Genomic DNA, 27,977 nt, shown 5'->3' on the forward strand with positions numbered 1-27,977 from the left:
ATTTTCCTTCCCCACATCTATGATTGATTATGTCAGTTCCTGTCTGACGTGAATATTGTGTTTAATTTGGATCGTTCTAAAAGCTTGATGTCAGAATTAGAGTTGGATCACGTTGAATGCTGAAGGAGCAAGGTCAATAATACGAGTGTAATGCTATCAACCGTCGTCCTTGAATCGTATCACTCATTGTGTATCGACAAACGTATCTAATCGTCTTTTATCGGAAAGATGCACAGCCTTATTATCGATGCACTCGTATCGATAGGCGTTCAGTGTCAAATTATGCCCAACCATCTAAGACAGGGGTGTCAAACTCATTTTAGTCGCGGGCGGCATTGAGTTATAGTTTCCTTCAGAGGGTTATTATGACTGTCAACCCAAATGTATAAATGTCTTCTTATATTATATACAGTACAGGGTACACAACCAACTGAGTTTTGAAATCAGAGACTAGTAGAAACTGTTCAAATGTTTACAAAGATGAATGATAATAAAAATTGCTAGAAGAGTCTCTATTTATTTTTTTTTATTAGTGAAGACAATTGGCAATTTTAGTATTGACCCAGTCAATGCAGAATTTGTGTTCGCGGGCCTAATATGTGGCAAAATTGGCAGTTTGACACCCCTAAAGAGATTCATTCCACTGTAGAAATGTAGATGCTGAAAAAGCAGTCAAGTTATGCAGTTTAGTATGTGCCCGTTGTTACAAAACAAAAACGTATTGACGTCTCATCCCAAATATCCCTTATTAGGAAAACCTTAAATGGGCCATCGTGTGGTTACTTTCCCTATGCAAGGTATGAGCGCTCATGCAAACACCGCAGAGTTTTTCCAGTCTGAGTACACCAGGAAGCCGCTGAAAGTGCTGTCTGTCTTGGTACTGGAGTAGAATCCATTGTATTCCCCCAGAGACATCTGGATCCACACCTGGTCCCCGGGAACCAGGTGGATAAGGGACCCGCCCGACAACGACGCCGGTTTGGGCCAGTTGCCGAAGAACTGGAAATAGGAGGCGACGGTGTGTCCGTTTTTCGTGAGGTCAAACTGCAAACTGGTGCGGTACACGGTGGCGTGGACGGCAAAGTAGTACACGCCGGGGACTTTGCAGGTGAAGCGGCCCGTCTCCGAGTTGTACTCGCCCTGCTGGTTGAGCAGGATCTTGTCGAAGAGCACCACACCGCCCACTGGGAGTGGCAAGTCGCGGCCTTCGGACATTTTGGCACTGAAGGCTGATTTGGGGGCCACGGCGCACTGTCCCGCCTCACCCTTCTGCCCTCGCTGTCCAGAGTCACCTTTATCTCCTGTCAGGCCTTGGTCACCCATCTCACCTGTGGGGTACGCATGCGGGAACTATCAAATACACAAGCATATTGAAACTGAAACAAATCTGGCAGTTCAATTATCTTATGTGATGTACTTTGGTGTGGGCCTAAGGCTCTGGGCCATTTGAGGCCCACTGGGCAATTTGTAGTGGCCTCAGGGATATTTTCCTACCAGCACTCTTAAGTCAGCTTCCCCCATTATTATAAAAAAAGAAAAAAAAATGGAATATGAAAAGTAGCACTTGACTGTATTGTAACCGATAAAAACATACAAATTAAATAGGTTGTGTATCATAATTCTCAATGGGGAATTGTATTGCACCTTCTGTTGTGTACGTGCATTGACCACCAGAGGGCAGTATAATGCATAAAGACATACCTACAGACACAACAAGTGATGTAATGTCTATGAAGTGCTGCCTCCACAAGTGAAAATGTTTTTTTTCCAGCACACTTGCTGAGCACCGTTGCTGAGAAAAAGCCACTTCCCACCCTAGTTGTCATGGTAACAAAATGTGGACTTGCCTCGCCATTATCTCAGCAACATATAAAACATATTTTAAATACAGTTTTAAGTGAAAGAATTAGTTTGTTACCTGCAGCTCCCATGTCCCCCTTTTCTCCTTTCTCCCCCGGAGCAGAATCTCTTCCGTCCCGTCCATCTCTCCCGGGCAGACCGGGGGTGCCGTGAACTCCGGGAGAGCCGGGGATGCCAGGGTGCCCTGTACACAGACTGGGAGGAATCTTATTGTCCTCTGACGGAGTAGAGAGACGTACTTGGAGAACAAGCAGGAAGAGCAGCGACTTGAGCGTTGTCATTGCAGAGCAACCTGCACACAGAGAAAAATGACCTGAGATTCCAGCGTTTAGACTGTCTGAGGAGCAACCTACGACTTGGTCAGTGAATCTCAAAATCTCACATTTGAAATTTGGACTAATTCCAGGGCTCACACGCCAACTCGGGAAGTGGCTGAAAAGAGTCCCAGCCTATTAAATTGCTCTACATTACTCAAGACTGATATCACAAAAGGGCAACACTGGCTTCTTAACAGATGTTTGTAATGAAAGCTGAATACCAGACAGTTGACTCAGGAAGAAGTCACTTTCCAAGTGTTAAAAGTTTATTGTGAATCTCAACTTTAGCATTGTTACTTTTTGGAGGAGGGCGGGTCCTGTTGAGCTGCGGTTAATGAAACACATCAGCCATTATGGGAAGCATGCAAGGAGCTGATGAGGTGGACAGGAAAAAGCACAGCGAGCAGCATTTTTTTACTTTTAAGGCTTAACCATAAAAAGAAGCTGTGAAGATGGAGAGGAATGTTGAAGACATTCATAGGTGTATGAAAGCCCTCAGGAGGAAAATGTAGAGGAAGCAGCTGGTTGAGGACAGAGCCAAAATATTATTGTATTTTACTTGTAACGATATACGATGTTATATTTGAAAGCAACTGTTTTCTAAGTTTGGTCATGTGTCTTTTGAAAGCTAAGCCGTGATTGGTCGTTGACTGACCCTAAGCAACTGCGTTATTTGTAAGTAAGCAGCAAATTGGTTGGATAAAAAAAAAAATAAAAAAAAATGAGTGGATTTATATTCCACAAATGCGCAAGTAACTTTCATAAAAACAACTTTAAATTTCTAAAGTAAGACAAATAAATTGTGAATTGTCACTAATGAAGCAAACTGTGGCAAACAACAAATTACAAAAAGTTTAATGAGGCCAAATTCAAAGGTACTTTTTCACAAAATCAAATATTTGTTATTCTTGAGTTTCTGTACTAGCACGCAACACTTGACTTTTCCCACATTGGACAAGTAAAAAACTTGATTGCATCTTATATGACTTAGCCTTTCTGTGTGTGCTCTTCTTATATAAAACTCAACAAAAAAGCATCTTGCAATACATTTATACCTCAAAAGTCAACTTACCGATGTCGGCCAGCTGCTGGCGTTTGCAAGCTGAAAGGAAATGATCATGAAATTCAATTAGGCGGTGGTTTGGGTGCTTGCTGTTTTGGGTGGAGGACAGAGAGCGAGGGAGGGGGGGGGGGGGGGGGAGCGAGAGAGAGGGAGGGAGGGAGGGAGGGAGGGAGGGAGGGAGGGAGGGAGGGAGGGAGGGAGGGGAGTAAAAGTGAAGAACATATTTTGGTGTGACATATTAATGCAGATGGAAGGAGAGATCTGAAGGGAGAATTATGTAACGTTATATTGCCTGGAACAAAACCGGCAGCTGTGCTCACAAAAATGCGATTGTCCGTCATCCTGTGTGAGTTTCAAGAAAGGATTAAGTTGTCAAATGTAGTTATGAAATTGAGGCTAAGATTTTTCAAGTTGAATTTGAAAGAAAAATTATAATAGAAAATACAACATATTTTAAAAAGATAATTATTTTCTTCTATTTTTTAAGACATTTTTAAAATGCTCATGTATAGTAAGGCTTTTATTTAAAAAAGAAAAAAAGACGAGGTTTTTATTTGAAAAAATAGAATACAAAAATTTGAACACAAGTGTTATGAGTGATAATTAAATTCAATGAATTGAAAAGTTGGACTAAATGAAATATGTTGTGCCATGTTATTAGTCTCACACGACAAGAGAAAAATGGACTAAAGGAGACATGTTTATTATTTAAACTATCACTTAAATAAAAAAAGTGCATAGAAAATAAACATGATTAGAAACTTTTCTTTTTACACATTATGTACAACTTTGTTTCCTCATTATACATTCAACCGAGTATAGTTTTGTGGTTTATTTTCTTTTTCACTGTGGTGGTTTTCCTTCATTGCTGGGAGAGAACACTGTCATGAATACGGTTTATTACGATGATGGTGGTGACAGGCGGATTATCGATAAGACAATAACACTTATTGAAGGCGTTTAAAGACAGAGCCTGTTCAAGTTTTCTGCCCCCCCCCCACACACACACACACACACACATTTTTTTTCATCCGCTCCCACGGCGAATCCACATTCCATCCAAGGCTGATGACTTTTTCACCAGAAACAATCTCATCTCGCTCACACACATACGCGCACACAAACACGCACACCCCGACTTGTTCGACCTCTGAAAATTCCAAGTAACAACTCCTTTGTGGATGTTGCACAAAATAAATAAATTAAACATTCAGCATTATGACTCTATTAAAAAAAAAAAAAAAAACAGTACATAAGTACAACCAAAGCTTCAGAGGACTTAAAAACCGCCATTTTGGTGGGATATTAAAAAAATCATCAAATTTTTAAATTATTACCACATCAAGTAAAAGTCCCTGTTTTAACATACAATGAAAGAAGGAAAAGGGGGGAATAAAAAGAAATGACCTCAAGAAATTCACAAGCACATGAATACACTTACACATCACATAAAACTGCTCCTTTGCGAGAAAACAAAGAATGAAAAAACAAAAACAAAACGGCACCGCCCCTTTCGTGGTCTGAGGTGCCATCACAGGCACCGCAAAAACTGGTACTGGATATCCATTATACGAAAAAAGAAATGATGCACGTTAGTTTCATCTGATAGTACTGTAACACAAAACCATTATAGAGTACATTGAAACATTGCTAGTATAAATCGGTTGTTTTTGCTACTGTAACTAAGTTTGTCTGTCCATTCCATATATTGTATAGATACTAACGTACAAGACTATGCATGTGTCTGTATAATATTGTCATGTATTTATACTATAATTACAGACGGAGAGGGGGCGGGGCCACTGATGTGACCCCTGCCGCTAAGAGGAAATGAAGTCCAAGAAGCCTTTCACCAAAAGTGTGGAATTTGTAGACGGAGCCCTTGAGATCGGCAGACACGTTTGCGCCGATGCTCAAGCGTGAAGCCGCGGCAGTTCATCGGATCTGTCGGCACGGCGACGGAAAAGAACATCCACGCTCGCAAAGCAAGGAACGTGGAAGAATTCAGTTTACATTCATTGTAGCAGCACAACCCGGCCAGTCGCCCCCCCCCCCAGGTGGCAAGTAGGAAGGGGGTTTGTCTTTATACCCTCACCGTCAGGGTAGCGGTTTAGGCCCACTTCACTTTGGTGCCCACTGACAGTCAAGTGCACTTGGTAAAAGCCTCACCGCTCTGGGACCTTTCTGCCCCCCCATGACATAGGATTAAGTGTAGGTGTTTTCACCAGGGGAGGGGGGAGGCAGCGTGGGAGTCACTGCGAATGATGTCAGCATGAACGGCAGGAAAAGAAAAAAAACAAATGGATGTTTTGATGAAAGTCCTAACACTGTTGAGCTCTAGTTACATAACACAGTGGTGCTTTTATGCGCTGGAGTATTTGTGCCCACACTAAAAAGAATGAAAAAGGAAAGTCATTTTTTCAAGACTAAATTCATATCGTTGGTAAAGTGCAACTTATTGCAAGCACAATGGTATTTTTTACGGTTGTCGTTAGCCTCAGAGCATAATTGTCAAAAGTAATTTCAAATTTATGGCCACAATGTCAGTATTAAAAAAAAAAAAAGGCCTTTCGGGTTTATGCTGATTTCCAAAAATGTTCAATTATGACTAATAAAATACTCAAGAAAAACCAAAGTATACTTTTTTTTAGATAAAAGTCATAATGTTTAATTTAAAAAAATATTTGAGATAAAATTTGCTTTTGTAATACAGAAAATTGCAAATTTCCGAGATTAAAATTGTAATATTTTGAGAATAAAGACATATATTAAGATAAAGGCATACTATAACAATAATAAAACCGGGAAAAATCCATATTTTTGAGGTAATGACTTTCTGAGAACTTTTTCTTAACTTTTCAGTGCAGTTCTAAATATCCTTTGCACTCACTGGCTGTGTGGAGCATCAAAATAAAGGCACCTCACTATTTTAAAAAAACAAACAAAACAGAAAAAAAACTTGATATCTTGACTAACCTTTGTCTGTTTGTTTGTTTTTTTATGTGTACTTATTGATATAACTTCTCTGCGTGTTTGTGATGTGGTGAGGAGACAATAAGGCTGGAGAGAGGAGATATCAGATGAGGATCAACCATCTAAACTCTCCCAAGTGCATAATAATAGTAGTTCACATGAGCCACACCGCCAGCTCCCAATTATAACGACGATGATGACGACAAGAAAAAAAAGAAATTAGCTTTGACCATAAGGCCCGGGTGGCGAGCTCCTGGTGGACTGAAGCCGAGCAGACCGAGCCAACGTCAGTCTTTGGAATCAAATAAAACATTCAGACCTACAAATCGATAATTAAAAAAAAAAAAAAAAAAGAAACAAAATTTTACAAAGGCAGCGGAGTACAAAACATAGAGAGCGCTTTAGTGTTTGTAAACCTCTATTTCCTACAAAAAATGGCAATAAAATAAATATGAGTTTTTAAAAAAATATAAATACCATCATTAAGTGCTATTCACTAGTGAGTGCTTTTTAAGTCTTTTTTTGTTGCTGCTGTAGAAAAATATACATTATTTACATTTTTTTTTTTTTTTTTTTAAATCGTGACATTTGCCTTTTCCAATAAAAAAAAAAAAAAAAAAAAAAGACAGAAAAGAGACAAGACTTTAAAACACGTAAGAACATCTCCGTAATAATAACAACAATGGTTATCACAAGAGGCGGTGTGAAAATATCAATTCAAGGGCGCCATGTTTGTGTTTGGTTCTCTTTGCTGCTGTCATTTGGAAGGATGAGTCCAAACAGAATCATCAAAAACGAGAGACGAGATAAGAACGACGGCACGCTTTCTAAAAAATCCACTGCTCTCCAGGGATTGCCTCAACAAAAGAAAAAAAATCTAAAAAAAAAAAAGAAAAAGAAAAGATAAATAAATAAGTCTACTAAAGCACGTCAGTAGAGTCTCGGGGCCCGTGGTTGTCAGTCCACCAGAATCTCAAGCTGCCTTTTTTTTTTTTTTTTAATTCCTCTCTTTCAAGAGGCTCCAGCCAGTTAAGAACACAACGCTCCCATGGTCAAATCAAGTGCACGGGCGTGACGAAAACCTTTTTTTTTTTTTGTTTTCCTCATTTGAGTCGCTCTCAGGTCAGCAGGTTTGTACCTTTAGCGAGGTCAAGTCACCATGGCTCTGAAGGCATCAGGGCACATTCACACAGGCCAGCTGATCACACCAGAGAAAATATCAATTAATTCAAACGGATTTCTTGTTCCTTCGACAAATTGCACTTTGGTGTAAAACGGAACCTTTGAGTTTTTTTTTTTCTTTTAAAAATAATTCAACTGATTGAGACTGGGTCTTTTTTTTTGTCGATCCAAATTTCAATGAAATCAAAGTGTCAATCAGCTAAAGGTGAAGCTTGGCGAGCCACATTTCGCAAAAGGAGGCACGATATATTTGACTTTCTATTTATGGCCCCTCCTCCTCTGCATATTGCGTCCGAGCGAGAGCAGACTCGAGTTCGAAAAAGTTGGCACAAACTTGTCAGTTGAGGAACTTGCGGCACTTCTTGGCGCCGCAGTTGCAGGGCAGCTTGTTGCCGGCGTCCTCCACGGGGAACTTGTAGTCGTACGTGAGCTCCTCGCCTCGGTGGATGCGGCGGGCGGCCAGGATGACGATGTGCTTCAGGCCGTCCGCCGTGATGACCCGCGAGTAGCAGTTGGGCTCGCACGAGTGGTTGATGAAGCGCGCCGCGTTGCCGTGCACGGTGGCGTCCACCACTTCGTAGTCATCGATGCGGAACATGTAACAGCCGATCCCCTGGGAAGACAGAAGGGCAGTGACACACATGCTTAAGCTAGCATGTTGATTACGCTAGTGTGCTAGCAAATACAATTGACAACCCGAATATGAACGTGGCTTATTTGAAATGATAGTTATTTATGTAACACGAATCATGATTGTGTGTATGCTAGCTGCTGGCCTTGGTCCTATGTGATCCTCTGTTTTAAATTGTTTGCTGCCATCTTGTGGGGAATATTTGTCATCACAACTCCTTTTTTTTGTGGGTGGATTGGTAAGTGTTTAATAGTGAAAGATTTGGAGAAACGTTCTCATTTTACTGAATGAGGAAACCATGTCGTAAATTTTATATAATTGCTTAGCATACACTGATGGATTGACTTTAGCGTGTTAAATAAATGAAGAGAAGAATGTCAAAGTGGTCCTTGGGGGAAAAAACTGTTTGGATATTTTGGTGTAAAATGATTCTGCCATCTTAGCCGCAAAACCACACACGAGCTTCTCGTCCTCACCTTCCCGTCGTAGTATTTCTCCCGTTTGTCGGTGAGCACGGAGCGGATCACGTTCCCGGAATATTCAATGACCATCTCGCCTGCGTCGATGGTTTTCTTGCAGAACAGACCGCGGCCGTGAATGGGGGATCTGTAAAACGATAACAGATCGCATTTCGGTCTGAGACGTGTGTAGTGTTTTTCTCTCCTCATAAGGTCCAAATTTTTACAGCCCTGGAAAGACTTTTTGTTGGGTCTCAGGAGAGCATCAAGCGTAAAATTAAACCGTTATTCTTTATTACTGAATACCTGTAGACTCCAATAGTTTCCTTGAAGGTGGCCTTGAGGTGTTTGAATCTCACAGCCAGTGGCAGTTCCATGGATGCGCGTCTGCAAGGAGAGAAATCGTTGAACAAATCGAATCGCTTCAAATTGCTTGTGCTGTCTGACTGACCTGGCAGTCCTGAGCTGTCCTTCCTCTTCATCCTCTACCTGCGGCTGGTACTCGGGCGGCTGGCGGTGTTTTGAAGCCAGGAAATTGAACATGTCAAAAACAGACTTCCTGCGGGGGCAGACGAGTTCAACAAAAGGCAGCCTTTAGACACGCTGTCCGAGAATGGACTAATTCGGCACGTGTGGGCCGCAAGCCGACCTGCGGTGGACCTCGGCTCGAGCTGAGCCGTGGGGATTGATGTGAGGCTCTTCGGTTTCCTTGGGTTTGTGGAAACGGAAGCGGTAGCTCCGACAGTGTCTGGAGCCGTAGAGCTGCTCTAATAGGAACACCACAGCTTCGTGGACCACTCCCAGCATCCTCAGTCCGTTCACCCCTGTGGGAGAACAAAGGAAAACCATGAAGCTAAATGAATTTATACATTTGCAATGATGAGTCAAGGTCATTTTCAAATTTGCCCGTTACCTTCAAAGGAGACCTTTTGTAGTTTGGCGTTGGAGCGAGCTTCCTGCACTTTATCGGTCAGGGACTTCCAGGCGTCTATAAAACAGACCATTAGGAACACGACGGACATGATGTTGAAGTGTGAAATTCACCTTCGATGCTTTCACATCGGATGTGGAAGCCGTCTTCACTGTGAATCTCAAAGATGATGCCCTTCTTGGGTTTGCTGTCCAAGCCGGTCTCTCTGCCATCTTGGTTAGGAGGTAAAGCGACTGCGACGCAACCCGGTCCTGTGGCAGGAGAACCTTTGTCTTTGACGGCAACCTTCCCGGGGAAACCGGGATCTTCTGAGTTCTTCTTTTTACCAAGGACGCTGCAAAGGATTCAAGTAAGCAATGACACAGGTTAATAGAGAAAACGTGAAGATAGGCGAGGAGAAGCGGCGTACCTCTTGTTGTTTGCCTTATTCGGGGGTTCGTCCGTGTCCATGGACTCAGGATAGCTGGCTTCTTGAGAGGTTCTTTTCAAGACAAGTAAAAAAATTTGCATTTTGAAATTCAATTGGAGATTTCGCCAACTGAGGCATGAACTCACCTCGACTTTGAGGGATTTTGTCTCGCCGCGGGAATATTGTGATGTTCCTCAGCTTGCGAGACCTTCACCTTTTTGCCATTGCTCATGTCTGTGCTCTTCCTGCTCCTTTTAGCTTTGGGTTTGCCCTTTTCCGCCCTGGAAATTGTAATTGTTGCGGATGCCACACCTGTTGAGTTCTGCAGATTTTGATCAAAGCTCCGTTGTATGGGAGTGGTTCTGCAGCTCTGGGAGTGCAAGGAAGTCTGGTTCTGGGTAAAGACTCCGACGACGCGTCCTTTCACGGGGCTCAGGGTGGTGGCTGGCGCAATCGTGACGGTGGTGCTCGCGCTGGAAACGGCAGTCTGAGGTCTGGAAAAAGTCGGACGCAGGCGCATAGTGCCACCTTCGGTATCTCCGTGCTGAGTGACGGCCACGCTGAAGGACTGCTGCGAAGGCAGGACGCAGATGCTGTTGGCTAAGGAGGTCACGGGAGAGCCCAGTTGGGATACCAGAGGAGTCGGACCCGTGGACTGAAGGACCACCTGCTGATCGGACAGGCTCAACCCGTGCGGGCTGGCCTTAAAGAGGAGGTTGCTAATGGACCCGGTGATTTCAGTCGAGCTGAGGACGGGCGTCGAGAGAGACACGGAGCCGGATGTCAGGAGGCCGGCGGCGCCGCTCGAGGGCACGGGAACAACGTTTAAAACCGACTGACTGGTGTTGAGTCCCGAAGGTAAGATGTGAGTGGAGGAATCCAGCACACCGGCCTGGCCAGTGCCGGGAATTCTCGGCTGAATGAGCGTAGTGGGATCCAAGTACATGACGTTACCGGATTTGGGTCTTTTGATAATATTAGGAACCTTCCGCTGCGAGCCGGTTAGAGTACTTAACTCCACTACGCCACCAGGCTGGCCGGGGATACTCGCAGTGAGCTGAGGGGACGACAGGTTGATGAGGGTCATGTTGGGAGGTCCGACATCGGGGGCCAGAGTGGGCTGACTGCGCGAGCGAGCCAATTTCTTTGTTTTTTTGGGCAGAAGACGAGATATGGGCCTCTTCTTACCGTGGGCAGAAGAGAGAACGGTCGGGACGGCGGTGAGGGAAGACGCGCTGGACACGATGGTGACACCGGGGCCCAGCTCGTGCCGCCGACCCGCTTCCGAGACCAGAATCTGAGGCTGCTCGCGGGAGGACAATCCGATGAGAAGTCCTGAAGTGGTGCTTGGAATTCCTGCCTGGAAGCCAGCCTGGGCCGTTCCTCTGAAGGTGTGAATCTGAGGCGAGTGAGACATCGTACCTAAGACTTTGCCACCGGCAGGGAATAAAGGCTGGGATGTAGATAGTGCGGTATTCAAGCCCGTGGCGAGCGTCATGGAGCTGAGTACCGCTTGAGAGCTGGTGTCCATCACTCCCGTGGCTGTTATTTTTTGGGTGACTCCATTGGGGACAGTCTGGAGGACATAAAGAGGCTGAAACTGCTGGTTGACCACAATGAGTTTATCAGGGCTGGGTTTGATGACAGCTGGGGCGGAAACCTGAACTTGGGATGGTCCTGGACCGGGCACGGGGCTGCCTGCAGCCGCGGCAGGGAGGAACTTCTGACTCTGAAGAGGAAGTGATGGGGAGCTCGGTAAAGCAGGAGTGCCGGGATTCCTCGAAACATCCTGGTTCACCGTGGTTTCGATCACTTGACCGATAGCGGGGCTCGGGATAAATTGTTCAGATGTCATGTGACCTTCAGCGACTTGCGTGTCCCTGTTTCCCAAAGTAGCGGAATCGCGTTGATTCTCCGAGGGTGACACTCCGGGTCTCGCTCTTTTCTTGTCCCCGCTCTTCCCTCCGCTCATCGAGTCCGGGTCGGGCGTCAAGCCCAACATGTTGCCGCCGGTATGGTTCTGACTGGGATTCACGGTCGGACTACGTGTGGTGAGCACAGAAAGATCAGAGGGCAGCTCAAGTGGAAGATAAGGCTCCTCGACGGAGATGGAGCTGTTCACGCTACTTTCGCCCACCCCTCCGCTCTCAGCGCTGGGCAGAGGCTCGGAGAAGTCATCAAACAGAATATCTTTACGCCGGTTGACGTCCACCCCGTAGCCTTCGTCTAGCAGCAGCTCGGAGGAGGAAGACTCGGTTTGCTGGCCCAGGGCCTGCATTGACATCGGCGTGTTGAGAACAAACTCCATGATGTCCGACGGCAAAATGTTACCGCAGTCGTCGCTGTTGTTATTGTCGGAGTCTGATTTAAGAAGGTCTGTGTTGAGGGATAGTTGAGCTTCCAGAGGATCCTGACCCTGACTTTGTGGCTGCGACTTGACCCCGCCACCTAAAGCCAGGCAGTTCTCTTTGTGCCCCTTTCGAGCGGTTCCGCTCAAGGTCGCGGTTCCTCCGCCGCTGCTGTGTGCGTCTTTGGCAGTGTCGTGCGAGTCCAATTTCTCCTGGTGCCTGTCTCTGGCCCTTCTTCTCGGGGTGCTCTTGTGCGGCGTGGAAGCTGAGGTGACCGTGGTGGTGGTGGTGCTGGTGGTGCAGATGCTCGTGTCGCTTTCTGAGCCGTCGTCGATGCCGTCCAGCTGACCGATGTGCTGCTTGCTCAAAGTCCTGTCAAACACGCCGTACAAATGTCAAAGATGTGAAAGAGAGAAAGAGAGAAAAATATTGGTAGGAACTTACAGTGCGTTGAGCATGTCCTCTTCCGTTTTTTCTTGTGCCCTCTGCTGCTCTTCTTCATCTTCTAGGAAGCGTTGGAGCTGGGAGCCCCGACCCAGACGCTGATCCAGTCCTTCTATCGAAGGCAGTCCCTCACCTGGGTTGATTATCGTCCGTGTGAAGTTGTAGTAGTACGGGTCCTTGAATCGCTGGTTCATTCCGCTGTCATCTTCATCTCCGCTGTCTCCCGATGAAGAGGACGTGCTCATGTCATCCGCCCCGTCCACTTGTCCCTCTGCGGATTTCTTACGGCCGGTCCGCCTTTTAACCACGGGTCCGGATCCATCGGCGCTGCCGTAGAACGGAAGGTCTTCTTCCCCGTATGAGCGGACCCCGTAGAAGGGTGTAAGTCCAAAGAACATGTTGGAGCGAGCGCGGGCACTGCGACGAGGGTAGCGCCGCTTGGCCGAGCCCGACCCGTCGCTGTCGTCCTCGTGAGGCGTGTCGTCGATCCCCCTGTCGTGATAATCGTCGTGGCCTTCCGCCTCGTCTGCCGTTCCTCGAGTGAGGAGGCCGTGGTGGTGGTGATCTCGGAGCTCAGCGCACGGGTGGTCTTTCTGCGAGTCCTCCTCTTCTGTTTGGGTCTGAGTGTCGGATTCTGAGCTGTCAGTGCTGCTGGCGGAAGGTGAGGAGAAGAGAGCGGGGCCGTCACGCTGACGCTGAGGAGAAATCGAGGAGGTAGTCGTGGCGGGACAAGCGGATGAAATGCCATCCACGTTGTTGGTGCCGTTGGGGTCCGTCTTAATGTCGGGTTTGAGAGGCGTCACGAGGGGTTTCTTGACAGCTTTCTTTTTCTCTCGCTCTCTCGAAGACAACACTAACTGCTTCATCGTGGGTTTGACGTGGGACTGAAAGGACGTCTTGGTGGCTTGGCTATTGTCCGCGCTGCAGCCGAAACTTTCTCGGCTCTTTGAAGAAGAAGACCTGTCGCTTCCTGGTTTCTCCGACGTCTCCCCCTGAAGCTTGGCGTGGGATTTGGCGCCGCTTCCGAGCAGCTGAGCTTTACTATTGTTGTTGGGATTTGCGCTGAGTGCGCTGGAGCTGCCCGTGGCTTTGGTGTTGTTGTTCAAGAGCGGCGATTTGCTATTGTTTTTGCTATTTTGAAGATGTTTCACTCGGTCTCGGTCTTTCGACGACTCTCGGTTGCTCGCCGCCTTGACTTTGGAGTGTTTGTCTTTGGCCCCCGAGGCCGCCGTGTGCGCGGAGCTTCGTTTGACGAGGTCGTCGTCCGCCGGCGTCCTCGATGACCAAACGGCTTTCATGGCCGCTCCGGCGGCTGGACTTGACGAATGATCGTTTGATTTACGCGCGAGAGTTGGGGAGCTGGATTTCCCCACAACCGTGTCATTAAAAAGGGAAGACGCCGTTAAGCTTCCCGCCGTGTCTTTCTCCGAGCCGGGCTTCTCCTTAGACTGGATGACGTGAGAAGCGGACTTGTGATGAGCTAAAGAAACATTTTGCTCTTTGCTTCCATGTTTCCCGTATTTGTGAGCCTGCTTGCCGCTAGCGCCTCTCTGCTGATGACCGGAGAGGACGGCGGTGCCCACTGGAGGAGAGGATTTGCCCGAGCCGCCAGGTGCCAGCCTGGGGTTCTTACTTTCACCTCCGCCGTGTTTAGACTGGTTGCCAGGGTCACTTTCTTTCCCCGAGTCTTTGTTTCTCTCTGTGCTTCTATAACTGGAATCCCTGGAGGGAGGTCGACCCTTTTCCGAGTCTCTGCTGGATGGTCTGTCTTTTGCCGCTTCCCTGCTAAATTGTCTCTGCTTTTCAGAGTCTCTCAACATTGAATCCCTGCTGACAGCTCTTGCTTTTTCAATGTCTTTTGAGCCGGAATCTCTTAAGGCTGATTTGCTCTTCTCGACATCTCTGTTGTTTGACTCTCTGTTGGCCTGTTTTCCTTTGTCGGATTCTCGGTTTACTTGTCGCCTCTTCTCTGAATCTCTCGACGCGTCTTTTCCGAGAATTCTTGCCGTGTCGAATTCTTTCATAGCCGGCTTTCTTTTTTCTTGCTCTTTGGCTATTGATTCAGTAGTGTCAGAGTCCTTTTGCCTGAGGTCGCTTGATGATCTGTTCCTTTCAGCATCCTTGGAGGATTGACCTCGACTCGACCCCTTAATCTTATCTGTGTTTCGTGCTCCCTGATGCGTGGAAGGTTGCGGTCTATTCTGGCTTGTCATGAAAAGTCTTGCCCTTTCCTTGTCCCTCTGGCTTGAGTCCTTGCTGGTGCGTTTAGCCTTTTCGGGGTCTTGGGCAGGTGAGGAGATAAGTGGAGGGGGTGAGGTAAGAGGCCGTGGCAAAATGTGAGTCAGTGATTTTACTACTCGGTCTTTATGCACTTGGTGGGGAGGAGCAGCATGAGAAGGAGAGCTGTGGCGTCGGGAGTCAACATTCCGTATGACCGGGTCCGGTGAGGATTCACTGATTTGAGTCTGGGGTTGAGAGGAACCTCCTACAAAAAATAAAAAATATGTATTTTTTAAAAGATGACAAGACTGATAATGTTCCAATAACATACGAGGCATACTATTAATAATACTATAATGTCTGAATATCTCTATTATGACATACTGTTGTACCTAATGGAGTGTCCAGTGAATACAATTTTCTACCTGGAGAAGGCTGGGTGACAGGTGGGTAGCTGGGTTGCCGGTTTCTGCTGTAGACTCGAAGCTTGGGGGTCTTGGCAGGAGACAGGGTCTCTGCACGCCTCGGAGACTCAAATGGATCAGGAAAGTCTTCCGAAAAAAAGGGGAAGATCAACATCATGCCTCCAAAACTGGTCAATTAAAGGTGAGGGTGTTTCGAGTACCTTGTACAGGAGGAGGAGGGGGAGGGGGAGGAGGAGGGGGAGGAGGACTATGTGCTATGGTGATGTTCTCCTCAGGGGCCACCATGTTTTTAAACTCAGACTCTCCCACAGGAGGGTGACAAACCAGGATCCTACAAGTGTACACGCAGCGCTTTCGTGCATCTAAAGTACTCCAGTACACCCTGGAACATCTGGAAGAAGACAGATGATGTCATAATTCAAGTCACCCAGTGTCACTTTTTTTTTTTTTTTTTTTAAGCCACACTTACTGGTATCCTATGGGAAAAAGTTTGCGTTCGCAGTCTGAGAGTTCAGTCAGTATGCCCAAACAGTCAATGGTCATGGATCCTAAAGAAATTGGAAAAAGAGGCAAATCAGTCATGAAGCAATAATATCCTCGCATTGCTTTACACTACCTATCATCATGTGGATATTTTCCGGCTCCAGTCCTGCCAACCATTTCCTCTTTACACTGATTCCCTCCAGATCGACCAGAACCCTGCGCGTCACCTCAAAGCCAGACACCACCTACGGGAGAGGAACAATTTCAAAATAACATGCGTCACAAGTCCTCATTGAAAGCCGTTTAGGACACAATTATCTCAATCATTTCTTACTTCTCCCTTGATTAGATCCTTGTGCTTGGAACAATAGACTTTGTTGTCCTCCAGAAAGACGCAATGGCCATGGCGGGCACACATGAAGTGAAAGTTGCTGGTGCAGGAGGTGAAGCAGCAACCTACTGTGGCTCCTGGTTTTTGACACATCTCACAGCGCTGTGAAGAACAACATGAGGGGGGGGGGGGGGGGATAAATGAGATCCAATGCCAGAACTGGATCAGATCTACCTTGTGTTTTACTTACCAGCTGTTTCCCCCTGAGAACAGCCATGTGTACATTTTTAAGGGAGCCGTCATCGTCCTCAAACACCTCGGCCGACCACAGTGCGCAGTTGACGTGTGTCCACTCGTTCTGTCCGATGTACAGCAACCTGCCACCCTCCTGGACATGTCACATGCGACGGGGTTTTAGCATTAAGGATATTTCCAAAGTGGATGAAATGGACTCACGTTTGTGTTCTCGTCTCCGTATTTTAGACACAGTGCACATTTTCTGTTGTCACTAACACCCGGTGGAGGCGGAAACTCTGGGCAGTCTTCACAATCTGGAAAATTGCATCAAAGTCATGACAAAGTATTGAATTTTCTTTTCCCCCCCAAATCCCAGAAACACCACATTCGCCTCTATTGTCAGTTTATATTTAACTCGTGAAATTTATTAGTTTCTGTGCGATGTTCTTGTTACCTGGTATAAGTGGAGGTAGTGGAGGTAGAGCTGGAGGACGGGGTGGAGGGGTTGCTCGAGAATCTGGTTCAGTCGGAAACTTGGGACAGGGGGCTGGAATGATGTTTTTGATGAGGTGGGGGTGCTCAGAGCGGGACAGCTCCAGTCTCTCCTGCCACTGGGCGTAGTTGTGGTCCAGGGATGGGGGCAAGACAGCATTGGGAAGGAGACCACTGCTGAGGACAACAACGGCAGTACACACAAAATTTGGTTTCCTTCTTGAGAAAACAAAATGCTTTAATATACCACGACAAACACAATAATACACTTATTACTCAATAGCTTTAAAATTAACACCATATATTATCAGCTCTTGGATTTCCTCACGGAGCAATAGAAAGTTTCCCCGAGTAAAACGTGAGCAGTGACACCAGTCTGAATTTCATTTAAAAGCCAATGCGGTAAAGACGGCTACTGAATCCACGTGATAGATCATTTTGTTCCGCCCCCCCCATACAACTTGACAAAGTCAACCACAAGAAGACCACAAATATGAGTCTGAAAGTGCCACGTGATGCCGTTACAGTTCGTCTCCCAATAAAGTCTGCAAAGCAGGCAAAGCATATAATAAATAATAAATGGTCTGGGAAAGCTGATAGCTCCGAGGAGAGTTCTGAGCGCTGGTGATTAAGCGAGAATGTGTCAATGAGTGTGAGTGTGTGTGTGTGTGTGTGTGTGTGTGTGTGTGTGTGTGTGTGTGTCAAGCACAACTCCAATGCTCGCTGGCATTGCATGGTTACACGTGGCATGAATATTCATTGCAGAAATCCATCGTCTCTACAAGGAGCATCATTAATTCAATACAACCGTTTCATTAGGAATTCTCAGAGAGGGAGAGTCGTCTTCGAGTGCTGCTCTATTCCATCGATACAGTCGAGTTTAAACTGCCTATAATCTGGTCAATTTGAAAAAAAAAAAGAAATCGGATTGGTTGGGTTATTTTATTGATCCGCTCTTGTAGGTTTTTTTTTTTTTTCCACTGTAGTCAATAAAGGACTTCAACATAAATTCAGAGGGCAATTATGCCGTTCATTAGCTTGGCTAAATCTCACTTGGCAGGATATGCGTTTAACAGCTTGCCTGTCGATCAAACCGCTCCCATTAATGTCTACATCAACTACAACTGCCGCAATGTATAGAACATTCATTTATTCCACACAAATGGAAGGCTTTGGGATATATATTTTTAAAAAAATGAGACTGCGAAAAATCATTGCGAAACTTGTTTTTACCTTTGACCTGCAGAACACACTATAAATCTGTTTTGATCATTTCCAGAGGGAAGTATAAATAACCGAGACACTGTGGTTGCACAAGTGTGCACAACCTTTGATGACAGAGATGTTGCCCTTTCAAGACTCAGAACTAACCGCACCAATTCAAAATTCTTGTTAAATAGGAGTCAGCACACATGTGCCACCAAGGAACCCCAAATAAATTCCAGCTGCTGGCTGTACTAAGCTTTTCATGACTCCTTTTTTTTTTTTTTTAATCCAACCTTGGCAACGGTAGTCCACCGAGATCCACCCGTTTGTCCTACGCCACTCATTTAGTCGAATCCGTTTGACTTGAAGGCTGAAGTGGCTGAAACTCTCATCTTTCCTCTCAGCCTTTGTATCCACTCCATATCTCAAAAGAAGGTTGGCGCAGTCAAACCAACACGTTCTATAAATATTAGCTCGGGGCTTTCTAGCAGCCTCTCGCCGCCACACACGACGGTATAGCATCTCTTTCTCTTGGGTAATTACAGACCTCCTCTTCAGAGAAGAGTTTAAAGGCTGTGCTCACGTTACATGACTATTAAAACCTTGATTCCCACAGTGAAAGTGGAAAACACAAGACGCAGCCGTTCCAGGGAAACGGTTTGAAAGCCATCAGACATTCATTAACATCATTAGACAGTCTAAACAAGCAAAGAAAGATGCTTATGATATAGAAGCAGCGCAACTTGGAGCTGATACTCACTTGGCGCAGACATTTGGCCTTTCCCAGAAGCGGGAATCTTTCGCTTTGAACCAGGGAAAGTTTCGGTCCATTTGCTGTAACACAACAATCAACCGTGATAATTCCTTGACCTGCTATTTGGCTTTTTTCGTGGAATATAAATGAAGGAATATCACAGCTTGTCACGTTATATCATGCATCATTGACTGCTGTTTTACAATATTGTAGTAAGGACTCGTTCGAAGAATTGCGACGCAGCGGCGCTTACCCGGATAAAGTAAGACTTGACCATGCTGTTGGCCTTCCGGCTCTCAGGCTGACCACTGTCACTGTTGATTGCGGTCTGAATGATTCGCGCAATGTCGTCACTGAATGCCAGCTGAAAGAAAGAAGGAACACAGCCTTAGTGGTGACTTGACTTGGGAGTTTCATTTATTCTGTGGCCACACTGTAAAAATAAAAAAAATACAAAGGCTACTGTAAACCTTGGCCACCAGGAGGCAGTAGAACACATGCATACGCAAATACAGTCACAACTGCTGAGTAACTTGCAGGAAAATATAGCTTTTCACAGATGATAAAGAATATATGATTGTGAATATTGTCTATTTTAAAATCACAACTGGATAATATCTTTTACATTATGTTTCCCAGCAACTGTCGGCTACTTTCAAAAGATGAAAAATGACTGAATCGTCATAATGGCAGCTTGAAAATATTACCAAAAAAAAAAAAGGTACGTACCACAGACTTGTAATGGCCCGTATCCATTTTCTTCTCCACAGACTCCAGGTCTGCAGGGGAATCACCAGAAGCTGCAGTTGAGGCTTCAGTCAGGACTGGAGGGTCTGGGCCCTCAGGGGAGCGACGAGATGGAAGGCTCTCTTCAGTCTCGGGGTTCAGCTCTGGAGGTTTCACCGCCTACACCAAAGAGGAAGAGTTGTTGTGAGAGTGGAAAAATAGCAAACAAAATCTAAATGGTCTCTATGATTATCTTTTCTAACCTGTCTGTATCGGAGTAGGTGAGTTGAGGTGCGCGAGTTGAGCAGTGCAGTGAGGATGTGGCGAATGCGGCCCTGGAGCTCCCCTTCCAGCGCCGTCCGCCACTCAGCCGGCTGGCGGTCTGTACATTTGGTACAAGTGTAGGCGACGCTCTCCGGTAGCTTTGACAGCAGCTCGTACATTTCATCTGAGGCGGACCGGGGGGAAAAAATGACGGCTCAGTATCTTGCGTATTATTGGCCTCATCATCTTTCCACGGCTCATCAATATGATAACCGAGCGCTGACAGGTGTCAGGGCAAAAGGGAGGTATGACGAGCGTGTGAATCTCCAAGAAACGTTTTTATCTGGCCTTTCTGAGGCCGGTACACACCTGTCAGGCTCTCACACTTGGCGTGAACCCGACAGTTGCAGCGTCCGCATTGCATCGTTTTGCTCTCGTGGTCCTCATCGTTGTAGCACTTATTGCAAAGTGGGCAAGGGTTCCCTACGACGAGCGATAAAAAGTCAGATTATTTGTAATCAGATGACAGATTGTTTTTTTGTTTTTTTCACATCAAACAAATCCTCTGTGACGTTTGACCTTTAACCTCTGGTTTAAAAAAGGTTTATCAAATCCTAGCACCAATTGGGCTATCGTGTGCTGGCCGCTCACCTTTAGCAAAGAGTTTGGCACAGTCGTGACACATGGAAAAGTCATGTGACCACTGGGCATCCCAGGACTTGCCGGGCTTGGTGGTTCCACAACGCTTACAGCAGACACACTTGGTGCAAATCTGGAAACAAACAAACAGGCATGAACAAGTCAAGTTGAGGACCACTATATTGCTCAACCTAGCATGCAGTTGTGTCGAAAAACATTCAAGGCGTTAAAAACGACACTATGGCTAACACGTCGCGTTTTCATAGTTGCTGTCTGGGAGAAGGAAGAAAGTCGATGAGGATTTGACACTGGCGTGCCAAAGCTGGAAACATCATCACGTGTGAACAAAAGGTTGGGAGAAGGTGAGACCAAGTGTGTAGGAAGCGTGGAGCGGCATCATCATACCCAGACTTTCTTCTTTTTGGTGGGTCTTGCAGGGTGGTTGGGGCTCAGGCACTCCGGGTGATAGCTGTTATGGCACTTAGCACACTCCAGCAGCTGCTGCTATAAAGCCAGAGGAAAAAAAACAACAAAGGATGCAAATATCAACTATACACTGATAACATCCGAGATTCACAATGCAATCACAAATAGAAACTGCTCCGAGAGATGTCTCGCTAAGGAAGGCGCATGTTCGGAAGTGTATCAGGGAAGATTTTTTTTATGAGCATGTAGCTCCCATTTTCAGGAGTTGATTTATCTGAGGCGGTTAGACACGCCACTAGCTTCACTGGGAGCTTTCAAGCCACGCTCTGCTCTCTGCTCGTGTCCAGGAGCCAGAAATGGAAGCCAATCAAAGTAATAAATAACTTAACGCCCTTTAGGCGGATATTTTTTCCAAACGACTCCGAGTGTAAAGAAAAAAAAAAAGAGCTCCAATGAGTAGCTCAATCATATCAGTGTTGCTTATCAACTCGTACTAACGAGCCAAAACAATGCAACAAGTGTTTTTAACTTCCTTTTGTAAATCACACACGCATAGATGTACATTATGTACAAACTAAACTGTAATGAATACCATGTGGAGCTAACGCCATGTGCAGCATGCACAGGATTTGAATTCAATAAAAATCCATAAAGCTGATAAATGGCAGTTTGCGTGCAACGCCAGGAAGTGTTTTATGAGAAGAGCTTCTTTGTCTGGCGAGAAAAAAAACAAAAAAAAAACGGCCACACTGTACTTAATGTCTTACTTTAGTTTCCTGGTGTTGGCGCCCGCAGGCCTGACAGAAGCGACATCGGCGACAACACCAGTTTTCAAACTGCTCCTGGAGAGGCCGTTCAGATTCCCCTAGGCAAAAGAGATGGAACGGTTCGCAGCATACCTGGCAGAAAACAAACTAGAGACACAGACAAGAAACAACACATTTTGGTTTTAATGCACCTACAATATTATTGTCGACTCCCACCACCGACTTGACAGGAAAATCAAAACGTTTTTACGACAGGAAGCCTGTTGGAAATGTCAACGAGGCTTCATATTTATCGTGCATTTCAAATATCAATTTGTTCACCTCAACATTTCCACTGCTTGCACATAAGAAGCAGAGCACCCTGGGCGTGACAGGCACAGAGGTGAGCTGGCTGAGGCCACCCGCCTCCCACACCTTCTCTACATCGTGGTCCCTCTTGAAATCAACTCTGATTCGATGCACTCCGTCGCAGGGCGCCGTGGACTTTGCTTGGCCCCTAGTCGAGGGAGTGCCCAGCCAGTTTAAAGTACAGCTGCCGGGGGATTTCGTGGTCAGCGTCTTCTCAGGTGCATCATAAAAATAAAAAAGGAAAAGAAAGGTAAAGAGCACAGTGGATGATTTGCATTAGGGTAGGAATGACAACAGCAATTTAATAACAAATCTCCATTAAGCAGCCGCCATAATTAAAAACATGGATCCCAAAACTAAATGTCTTCCATGCCAAGAAGTGCATATATTTACATTTTGCACCCAAATGAGGTCATCCCCAAATTAGCATTAGTAAGAATTTAGCAGAAAATAGTGACTTCAGCCGGTTTTTAAGTCTGTGGAAATTTTGACCCGCGCCGTGGTTAATCCCACTTAACAGCTACTAAGCTTCTAATTATACATGACAAACATTTAGCTTGATCAACCACTAAAAACGAGCGGGAAAGGTCCAAGTTTCCTACCTTGTCTTTTGGTTTCTGTTTAGGAGATGGAACAACAGAGCGAGAAGATGACTTCTTCAGCTGCTTTGGGTCAACTAAGGAAAAGTAAAAAACGTGGGATAAAATTAGTCAGACATTTGAATTTACAGGTGTCAAAATTTAAGAAACACAAGGTAACAAATTTACACGCTCATCCTCAATGCATATTCATGATCAACTGTGTTTACAGAGCCTCCATATCGCTAATGTGTTTTTTTATGGAGTCATTTTGGTAGAAAACAGGCTACAGTTACAAAAAAACAAAAAATGGTGTCATCAGTTTCTCACTTGTATCTGACGCTGCTGTTGCTGAGCTCTGCTGTTGCGGCGATTGTTGCTGAGTCTTCTTCTTGGGCTCACTGAACGGAATCTTGGGTGAGACGTCTTTCCTTGCCGGTGCCTGACCGCTCGGCGGCCCCTGCGGCTGTTGGGACGGTTGAGGATGAGACGGCATGGCCGGAGAAGGGGCGGGGGAATTCTGAGCCGAGGATGAGGAGGAGGAAGATGAGGAGGACGAAGAGGATGAGGAGCTGGACGAGGAAGGTGACGAAGAAGAGGAGGAGGATGACGACGCCGGCTGCTGCGCTTTGTGGCCCTTCTTGACCGGGATGCTGCTGGAGACGGACTTGGATTCCGGAGACTGGGCCTGGCCTGGGAATGTGCTGGTGGTTTGCGGGGATTCATCCGGGGAAGGAGAAGATGACGGAGCTGGGGAGGATAGTTGTGGTGGTGACTCTTGTTTTGACTTCTCCTCGCCCGGGTTGGGAGGAGGAATTTCACTCTTTTTGTGGGGCGGTTCCTCCTTTGACGGCGCAGCGGCGGGCTTGGTGCCAGACTCGGAGTTCTGTCCTTTAACTGGATTGAGACCCTCCTTCTTCTCAGCTAACCGGTTCCTCTTCTTGTCCTTTTTACCTTTGCCCTGCTTCTGAAGAAACAGCTTTGAGGGCATCCACTGCAAGTTCTGACACTTCCTCATCCTGTAGACGAGGGGGGAGAAAGGGACTCTTCATTTCTGACACAAAGCATTATATAAGTGAGATTCTCGATGAACTAAGACTTACTTGCAACACTGCTTTTTGATGTTCCGTCCCCCAAACTTGGGCTTGTCAAGGCAGTTGGTACAGATGCCACAATCTTCAGGAACTTGGCAACCTGAACACTGGCCGCAGCGTCGCGAGCGTCGACCTTTTTTGGGTGGAGCTTCTTGGACAGCCCTTTGCCGTGTCTCCCGTGGCTTTATGGGTGGGGACTGAGGCTCGGCCTCCTCCGAGCCTGCTACCGATGACTTATCTGAAGACGGGGGGAAAAAAGACAATCTTTTAATGGCAACCAATTGACACGGCACTCATCCAAGTAGTCACACCCTAGAATTTTTCCTCACCATCATTCCCCATGGAAGATAGGATCTTCTCCCTCTCCTCCCAGGGCAAGGCACTAAGTGTGGGCATGTCATCAGGGAACACTGCACGATTTCGACCGAGAGCCACGGCTGCACGACGGCACACGTGCTTGATGCGTGGACTGTGTACCGAGGTCTCGGAAGAGTCGCTCTCTTGACCCTGTTCCCCGACGACAAAACAAAAAGAATAGATACACTCAGACAATCCATCATTGCCCGATTTAGTGCAACAATAGCGCAAAGGAAATCTCAAGGTCAACTTTCTAAGACGGCCTCGACGCGTGTACGAGTGTGATGACGGCCTACGCCCAACTAATCAACAGATTAGCTGGAGAAGAACAGAGGAGGGGTCTGTTCAAAGGACTGCTTTCAAAAAGCAAACGTCGGGCTGCTTCGTGCATAATGTATGAAGCTAACAGAATTCCCCTCAAGCGACACCCTCTGTGGGACTTTCCTATCATCAGGTTTCACTTTGAGTACAAATACAGATTTGTATTTATATATTTCAAAATAAACTGCATGGAGAAAGTGAGAGATGTTTTTGTGTGTGTTGTTTTTTTGTTTTGTTTTTTAAACTGACCTGGACCTTGGTTTGGTCCGCAGGCTTCAGCTTGCTCTTCTTTATCTCAAAGAGCTGAGCTTTGGCCTTTCTCAGAAGCCCGACAACCCGTTTGTCTGCTGCAGGTTGTTTCTCCGCTTGTTCCAACACGGATCCAAGCGAGGAGACCGGGAGATGTTGCTTGCCTGGCTGCCCTGGAAGGCTCAGCGCCTGTTGGCTGGGAGGACTTTGTCTCTCTTCCTCCTTTTCCCCGTCCTCCGCGTCGCCACCCTTCTCGCCAGATCGCCCCTTCTTAGGCAAACGTTCCTTAGCGATGGAATTGGGAGCAGGGGCGTGGAAACCACCGCCGCGCACCTCAGAGGATGGAGTGTCTGTTACCGCATCAGCTGACATTGATTTTCGTCTCCCCGGAGCCTTTTTTGGAACAAGAGATAAAAGAGTGTCTTCGGAGTCCCGCCCATCTATAAAGAGGCTGGAGGGCACAATAGGGGAGCCATCTGGAGTGGTAACCTTACTCCTTTTCTCCAAGTCCTTCCTCCCTTCCTTCTTACTTTCCTTCTCCCTATGTTTCTCACCATCCCTGTCTTTTGGAGCAGGCTCCTGGGGAGCTGGCATGCTTTTCTCTTTAGCTCCTTTCCCAGCTCCTCGTCCCGAGTCCTGCTCAGCGGAAGGAAAGAGGGGGAAAAGCGGCGAGGATGCCGATGATGTGGTTGATAAAGGCGCCGGCGGGTTCCCAACTTGCCCTCTCCTGCTGTCAGGTATCCCGTGTGAGGTCAGACCCATGGAAACGGAGAAATTGCCAAAAGGAGCAGGAGTTAAGGCACTAGTAGCTAGTGGAATGGCAGAGCCCCCCGGCAAGGGGCTGGGGTTACCGCCGGAGTCAGACAACTCGGAGGATCCTCTCCCCGTAGACATCAGGCGATCCCCGATTTGACTGCTGCGCCTGGTCATGGAGTGGGAAGGTGAACGCGTTTGGCCACGTATTATCCCCGACATGAGTCGCCGCCTGCGCCGTGAGCTTGACGACTTGTGGTGGGGGGAAGGCGAACCCGGGCTTCGGCCGGAGGACGAGTGCAGCGTCACCGACTCGAAGATCCTATAGTGGGCTTCGCTGGCCGTAAAACGCGGGGCACGCAGTAGCGGGCTACGCTTTGGGTGAGGTGCGTCAAAGCGGGAAGAGGAGGGATGCTGGTGGTGGCTGTGAGAGTGGTGAGGGGCGAACAGGCGGGTCCCCGTTCCTGATCCGCCGCCTTGCGCGGGGAAGGAAACCGGAGCGGCCCCTCCTACTCCGCTGACACCTTGAGGCAGCAGACCCACGTCCTGAGCGGTGAGAGGGGGAGGACGGAAGTTGTCAAAAATGGGTTTCCGAATGAGGCCCTCCTTGGCGTACTTGGCTGAGGAGAAGTACCGGTACTCGGGGTGGGACAGGGACGTCCAACGGAAGGTCGGCTCTCTCAGAATGGAGCGGCTCCTTTTGTCCGACATGTTGGATAGCACTGATGAGCCAGACATGAACGGCGGGATGGGATGTGGCAACCAGGGCGACTGTGAGTGATGCTCACTGATAGCAGCTGTGCTAGAAGAAGATGACTGGGGAGGCTGCGGTGGTGTGAGGAGAGGAGGAGGCGGAGGAGAAGAAGAGGAGGCCGTGGATGAAACTTGTTGTGAGTTTAGAAGCGCAGAGGATGACATCAGCACACCAGTGGGTGGGCTGATGATGGGCTTTTTGCCGCTGGCTGCTAACGTCTCCCTCGTAGTCTGGCCTCGAGTCCCTCGACCCGCCCCCTGCCCTCTCCGGCCACGGCGGATCCTCTTGGGTAACACGCGCTCCGGCTCCGAGGGAGGTGAGGGAGGCTGGGAGCTGTGTAACAAGTTGGGCTCCCTTTCTACCCGCGAGGACGGGGAGTGCTCCTCGGCCTCCGACAATGCTTGCGTGGCCTCGGAAGCCTGCGAGTCGCACGAGGAGTCGTCCAAAGTGGGGCTGCTGGATCTGGAAGACTCTGCGGAGGAAAGCTGCGACGAATGTTGTGACACGGCGCTGGATCCGCAAGAAGCGGCGCTACTGCTGAATCGCCCGTTGGCCGCGTTGTCGGTATTGCTATTTAGCAGACTGTCGCTCGCTGATGGGACGGCGGGGACGGGAGCTGGAGGTGGAGGAGGAGGGAGGCAGTCGATGGGTGCGGTCGTACCCGTGCTGGTGGCGGTGGCTGTAGTGGAGGCCACCGCCGGCGAGGGTGAGGAAGAGATGGTAGGAGTGGGTTTGGTGGATGTGGACACTGATGAGCTGGGCGCATCCAACCGTGCAATCTTCATGTGGGGTGGAGGGGACAAGAAGTTGCCTTCATCTTCAATAAAGCGCTTTGGGGTTTTGATGATTCGAAGGGAGACCGTGCTAACCACAGGCATGATGAACTGCCTGATGTTCTTCAGCTGAGTCTTCCTAATCCCCGCCTCCAAGGCTCCCGTCCCACCGGCCACAGCTTCCTTCTCCATTCGTTTCTGCGCTCCTTTCTTAGCACGCTGCAGAAGCTGTTTAGCAATGGTCGCATCAGTGCGCTTGGACGGCGGGACAATCCTGACGGGCTTCCTGTGTCGAGGACTTTTTCGGAGTCCTACCGTCCGGTCCGGCATGGAAGGAGATGGCGAGGATGGACGATTGGAAGAGTCCCGGTCTTCCTCAGCATTCACATGAGTCAGCATGGGCTGCTGTGGTTCTGCGCCTCGCTCCCCTCCCTTTAAGGCGTTATGTTTTCCTTCTCCACATTCCATGGAGGTGGACAGCTGAGCCGCCGCCGCCGCCGCGGCTTTGAGACGCTCCGCTGAGGGCGGGCGTCCACGTCTACGGCGAGGCACGCCGGGCAACGTCTTCAGCCGGGACTTGAAAGACGTCAGTGAAGATGCTCTCTTCAAGTTAGGAACTTTGGATTCACCCCGCCCACCTTGGGGTAGATTGGCATGGTGCGGATGAGCAGAGCCCACTGGTGCTCTCTTTGCACCTTTTCGGTCTCTGTCCTCCTCGTTGTCCAGGCTGGACTCAGACCCGGCTTGTCTATTGTCCTCGGCTGCCGCATGGCTGGCAGTACTCCAAGCTTTTCTGGAACCCGATGACGGCGGACGGCCTCTCCGCTTTTCCCCAGTGCCAGGTGGCCTTCCGGGCAACCTTTTCACCTTCTCCGCTGGTCTTTCAGGACCTTCAGGTTTGGCCTGTGTGGGGGAGAGAAAGGAAGGAGGGGAAAGGCGACCCGCAGCAGCTTTTTGGCCAGTGAGGGTGCGCGGTGGACGTCCTCTTGGCTTCTTCTCTTGTATGGATGGGTCTTCTGAGAAATCCCAAACACAATGTAAAGAATAAAACATTAGTCTTTATCATCCATCCACGGCAGTTGAAGCATATTATTTTATGCATTTAAAGAAGAAAAAAAAGAATTCTTGATCAAATTATTAGCCACCACAAAATAAATAATAAAT

The 27,977-nt window shown here is 47.6% G+C and overlaps 2 protein-coding genes across 7 annotated transcripts in view; both read right to left on the minus strand.

The window, feature by feature from the left end:
• Nucleotides 1-605: 605 nt before the first annotated feature.
• On the minus strand, nucleotides 606-2,270 carry c1qtnf5 (C1q and TNF related 5). The gene is made up of 3 exons (XM_085916540.1): nucleotides 2,243-2,270; nucleotides 1,919-2,152; nucleotides 606-1,328 (listed from the first exon to the last, which is right to left on the minus strand). Exons 2-3 carry the CDS (start codon nucleotides 2,139-2,141, stop codon nucleotides 808-810), a joined length of 744 nt encoding a protein of 247 aa, XP_085772666.1. The 5' UTR covers nucleotides 2,142-2,152; nucleotides 2,243-2,270; the 3' UTR covers nucleotides 606-807.
• Nucleotides 2,271-6,069: 3,799 nt separating this feature from the next.
• kmt2a (lysine (K)-specific methyltransferase 2A) overlaps nucleotides 6,070-27,977 on the minus strand; it is a 31,881-nt gene continuing 9,973 nt past the window's right edge. Inside the window, exons 3-34 of one of the 6 annotated variants that reach the window (XM_085917387.1) lie at nucleotides 24,534-27,826; nucleotides 23,936-24,113; nucleotides 23,616-23,844; nucleotides 22,843-23,531; nucleotides 22,537-22,610; nucleotides 21,908-22,144; nucleotides 21,587-21,733; nucleotides 20,799-20,897; nucleotides 20,406-20,526; nucleotides 20,124-20,237; nucleotides 19,754-19,938; nucleotides 19,494-19,670; nucleotides 19,018-19,128; nucleotides 18,771-18,844; nucleotides 16,767-16,981; nucleotides 16,532-16,626; nucleotides 16,326-16,463; nucleotides 16,079-16,237; nucleotides 15,878-15,989; nucleotides 15,731-15,809; nucleotides 15,462-15,652; nucleotides 15,229-15,387; nucleotides 12,617-15,101; nucleotides 9,971-12,544; nucleotides 9,825-9,896; nucleotides 9,529-9,749; nucleotides 9,398-9,472; nucleotides 9,134-9,308; nucleotides 8,936-9,043; nucleotides 8,791-8,871; nucleotides 8,503-8,632; nucleotides 6,070-8,008 (exon numbers count right to left, since the gene is read on the minus strand). In XM_085917387.1, the coding sequence (XP_085773513.1) occupies nucleotides 7,733-8,008; nucleotides 8,503-8,632; nucleotides 8,791-8,871; nucleotides 8,936-9,043; nucleotides 9,134-9,308; nucleotides 9,398-9,472; nucleotides 9,529-9,749; nucleotides 9,825-9,896; nucleotides 9,971-12,544; nucleotides 12,617-15,101; nucleotides 15,229-15,387; nucleotides 15,462-15,652; nucleotides 15,731-15,809; nucleotides 15,878-15,989; nucleotides 16,079-16,237; nucleotides 16,326-16,463; nucleotides 16,532-16,626; nucleotides 16,767-16,981; nucleotides 18,771-18,844; nucleotides 19,018-19,128; nucleotides 19,494-19,670; nucleotides 19,754-19,938; nucleotides 20,124-20,237; nucleotides 20,406-20,526; nucleotides 20,799-20,897; nucleotides 21,587-21,733; nucleotides 21,908-22,144; nucleotides 22,537-22,610; nucleotides 22,843-23,531; nucleotides 23,616-23,844; nucleotides 23,936-24,113; nucleotides 24,534-27,826 (13,073 nt within the window). In that variant the 3' untranslated portion in view covers nucleotides 6,070-7,732. Of the gene's footprint in view, nucleotides 8,009-8,502; nucleotides 8,633-8,790; nucleotides 8,872-8,935; nucleotides 9,044-9,133; nucleotides 9,309-9,397; nucleotides 9,473-9,528; nucleotides 9,750-9,824; nucleotides 9,897-9,970; nucleotides 12,545-12,616; nucleotides 15,102-15,228; nucleotides 15,388-15,461; nucleotides 15,653-15,730; nucleotides 15,810-15,877; nucleotides 15,990-16,078; nucleotides 16,238-16,325; nucleotides 16,464-16,531; nucleotides 16,627-16,766; nucleotides 16,982-18,770; nucleotides 18,845-19,017; nucleotides 19,129-19,493; nucleotides 19,671-19,753; nucleotides 19,939-20,123; nucleotides 20,238-20,405; nucleotides 20,527-20,798; nucleotides 20,898-21,586; nucleotides 21,734-21,907; nucleotides 22,145-22,536; nucleotides 22,611-22,842; nucleotides 23,532-23,615; nucleotides 23,845-23,935; nucleotides 24,114-24,533; nucleotides 27,830-27,977 lie in introns of all 6 variants that reach the window. The other 5 variants (XM_085917390.1, XM_085917386.1, XM_085917388.1 and 2 more) reach the window with 5 other exon arrangements.

Source organism: Syngnathus leptorhynchus, chromosome 7 (assembly GCF_054491065.1).
Source record: "Syngnathus leptorhynchus isolate UIUO chromosome 7, UIUO_Slep, whole genome shotgun sequence".
NCBI lineage: Eukaryota > Metazoa > Chordata > Actinopteri > Syngnathiformes > Syngnathidae > Syngnathus > Syngnathus leptorhynchus.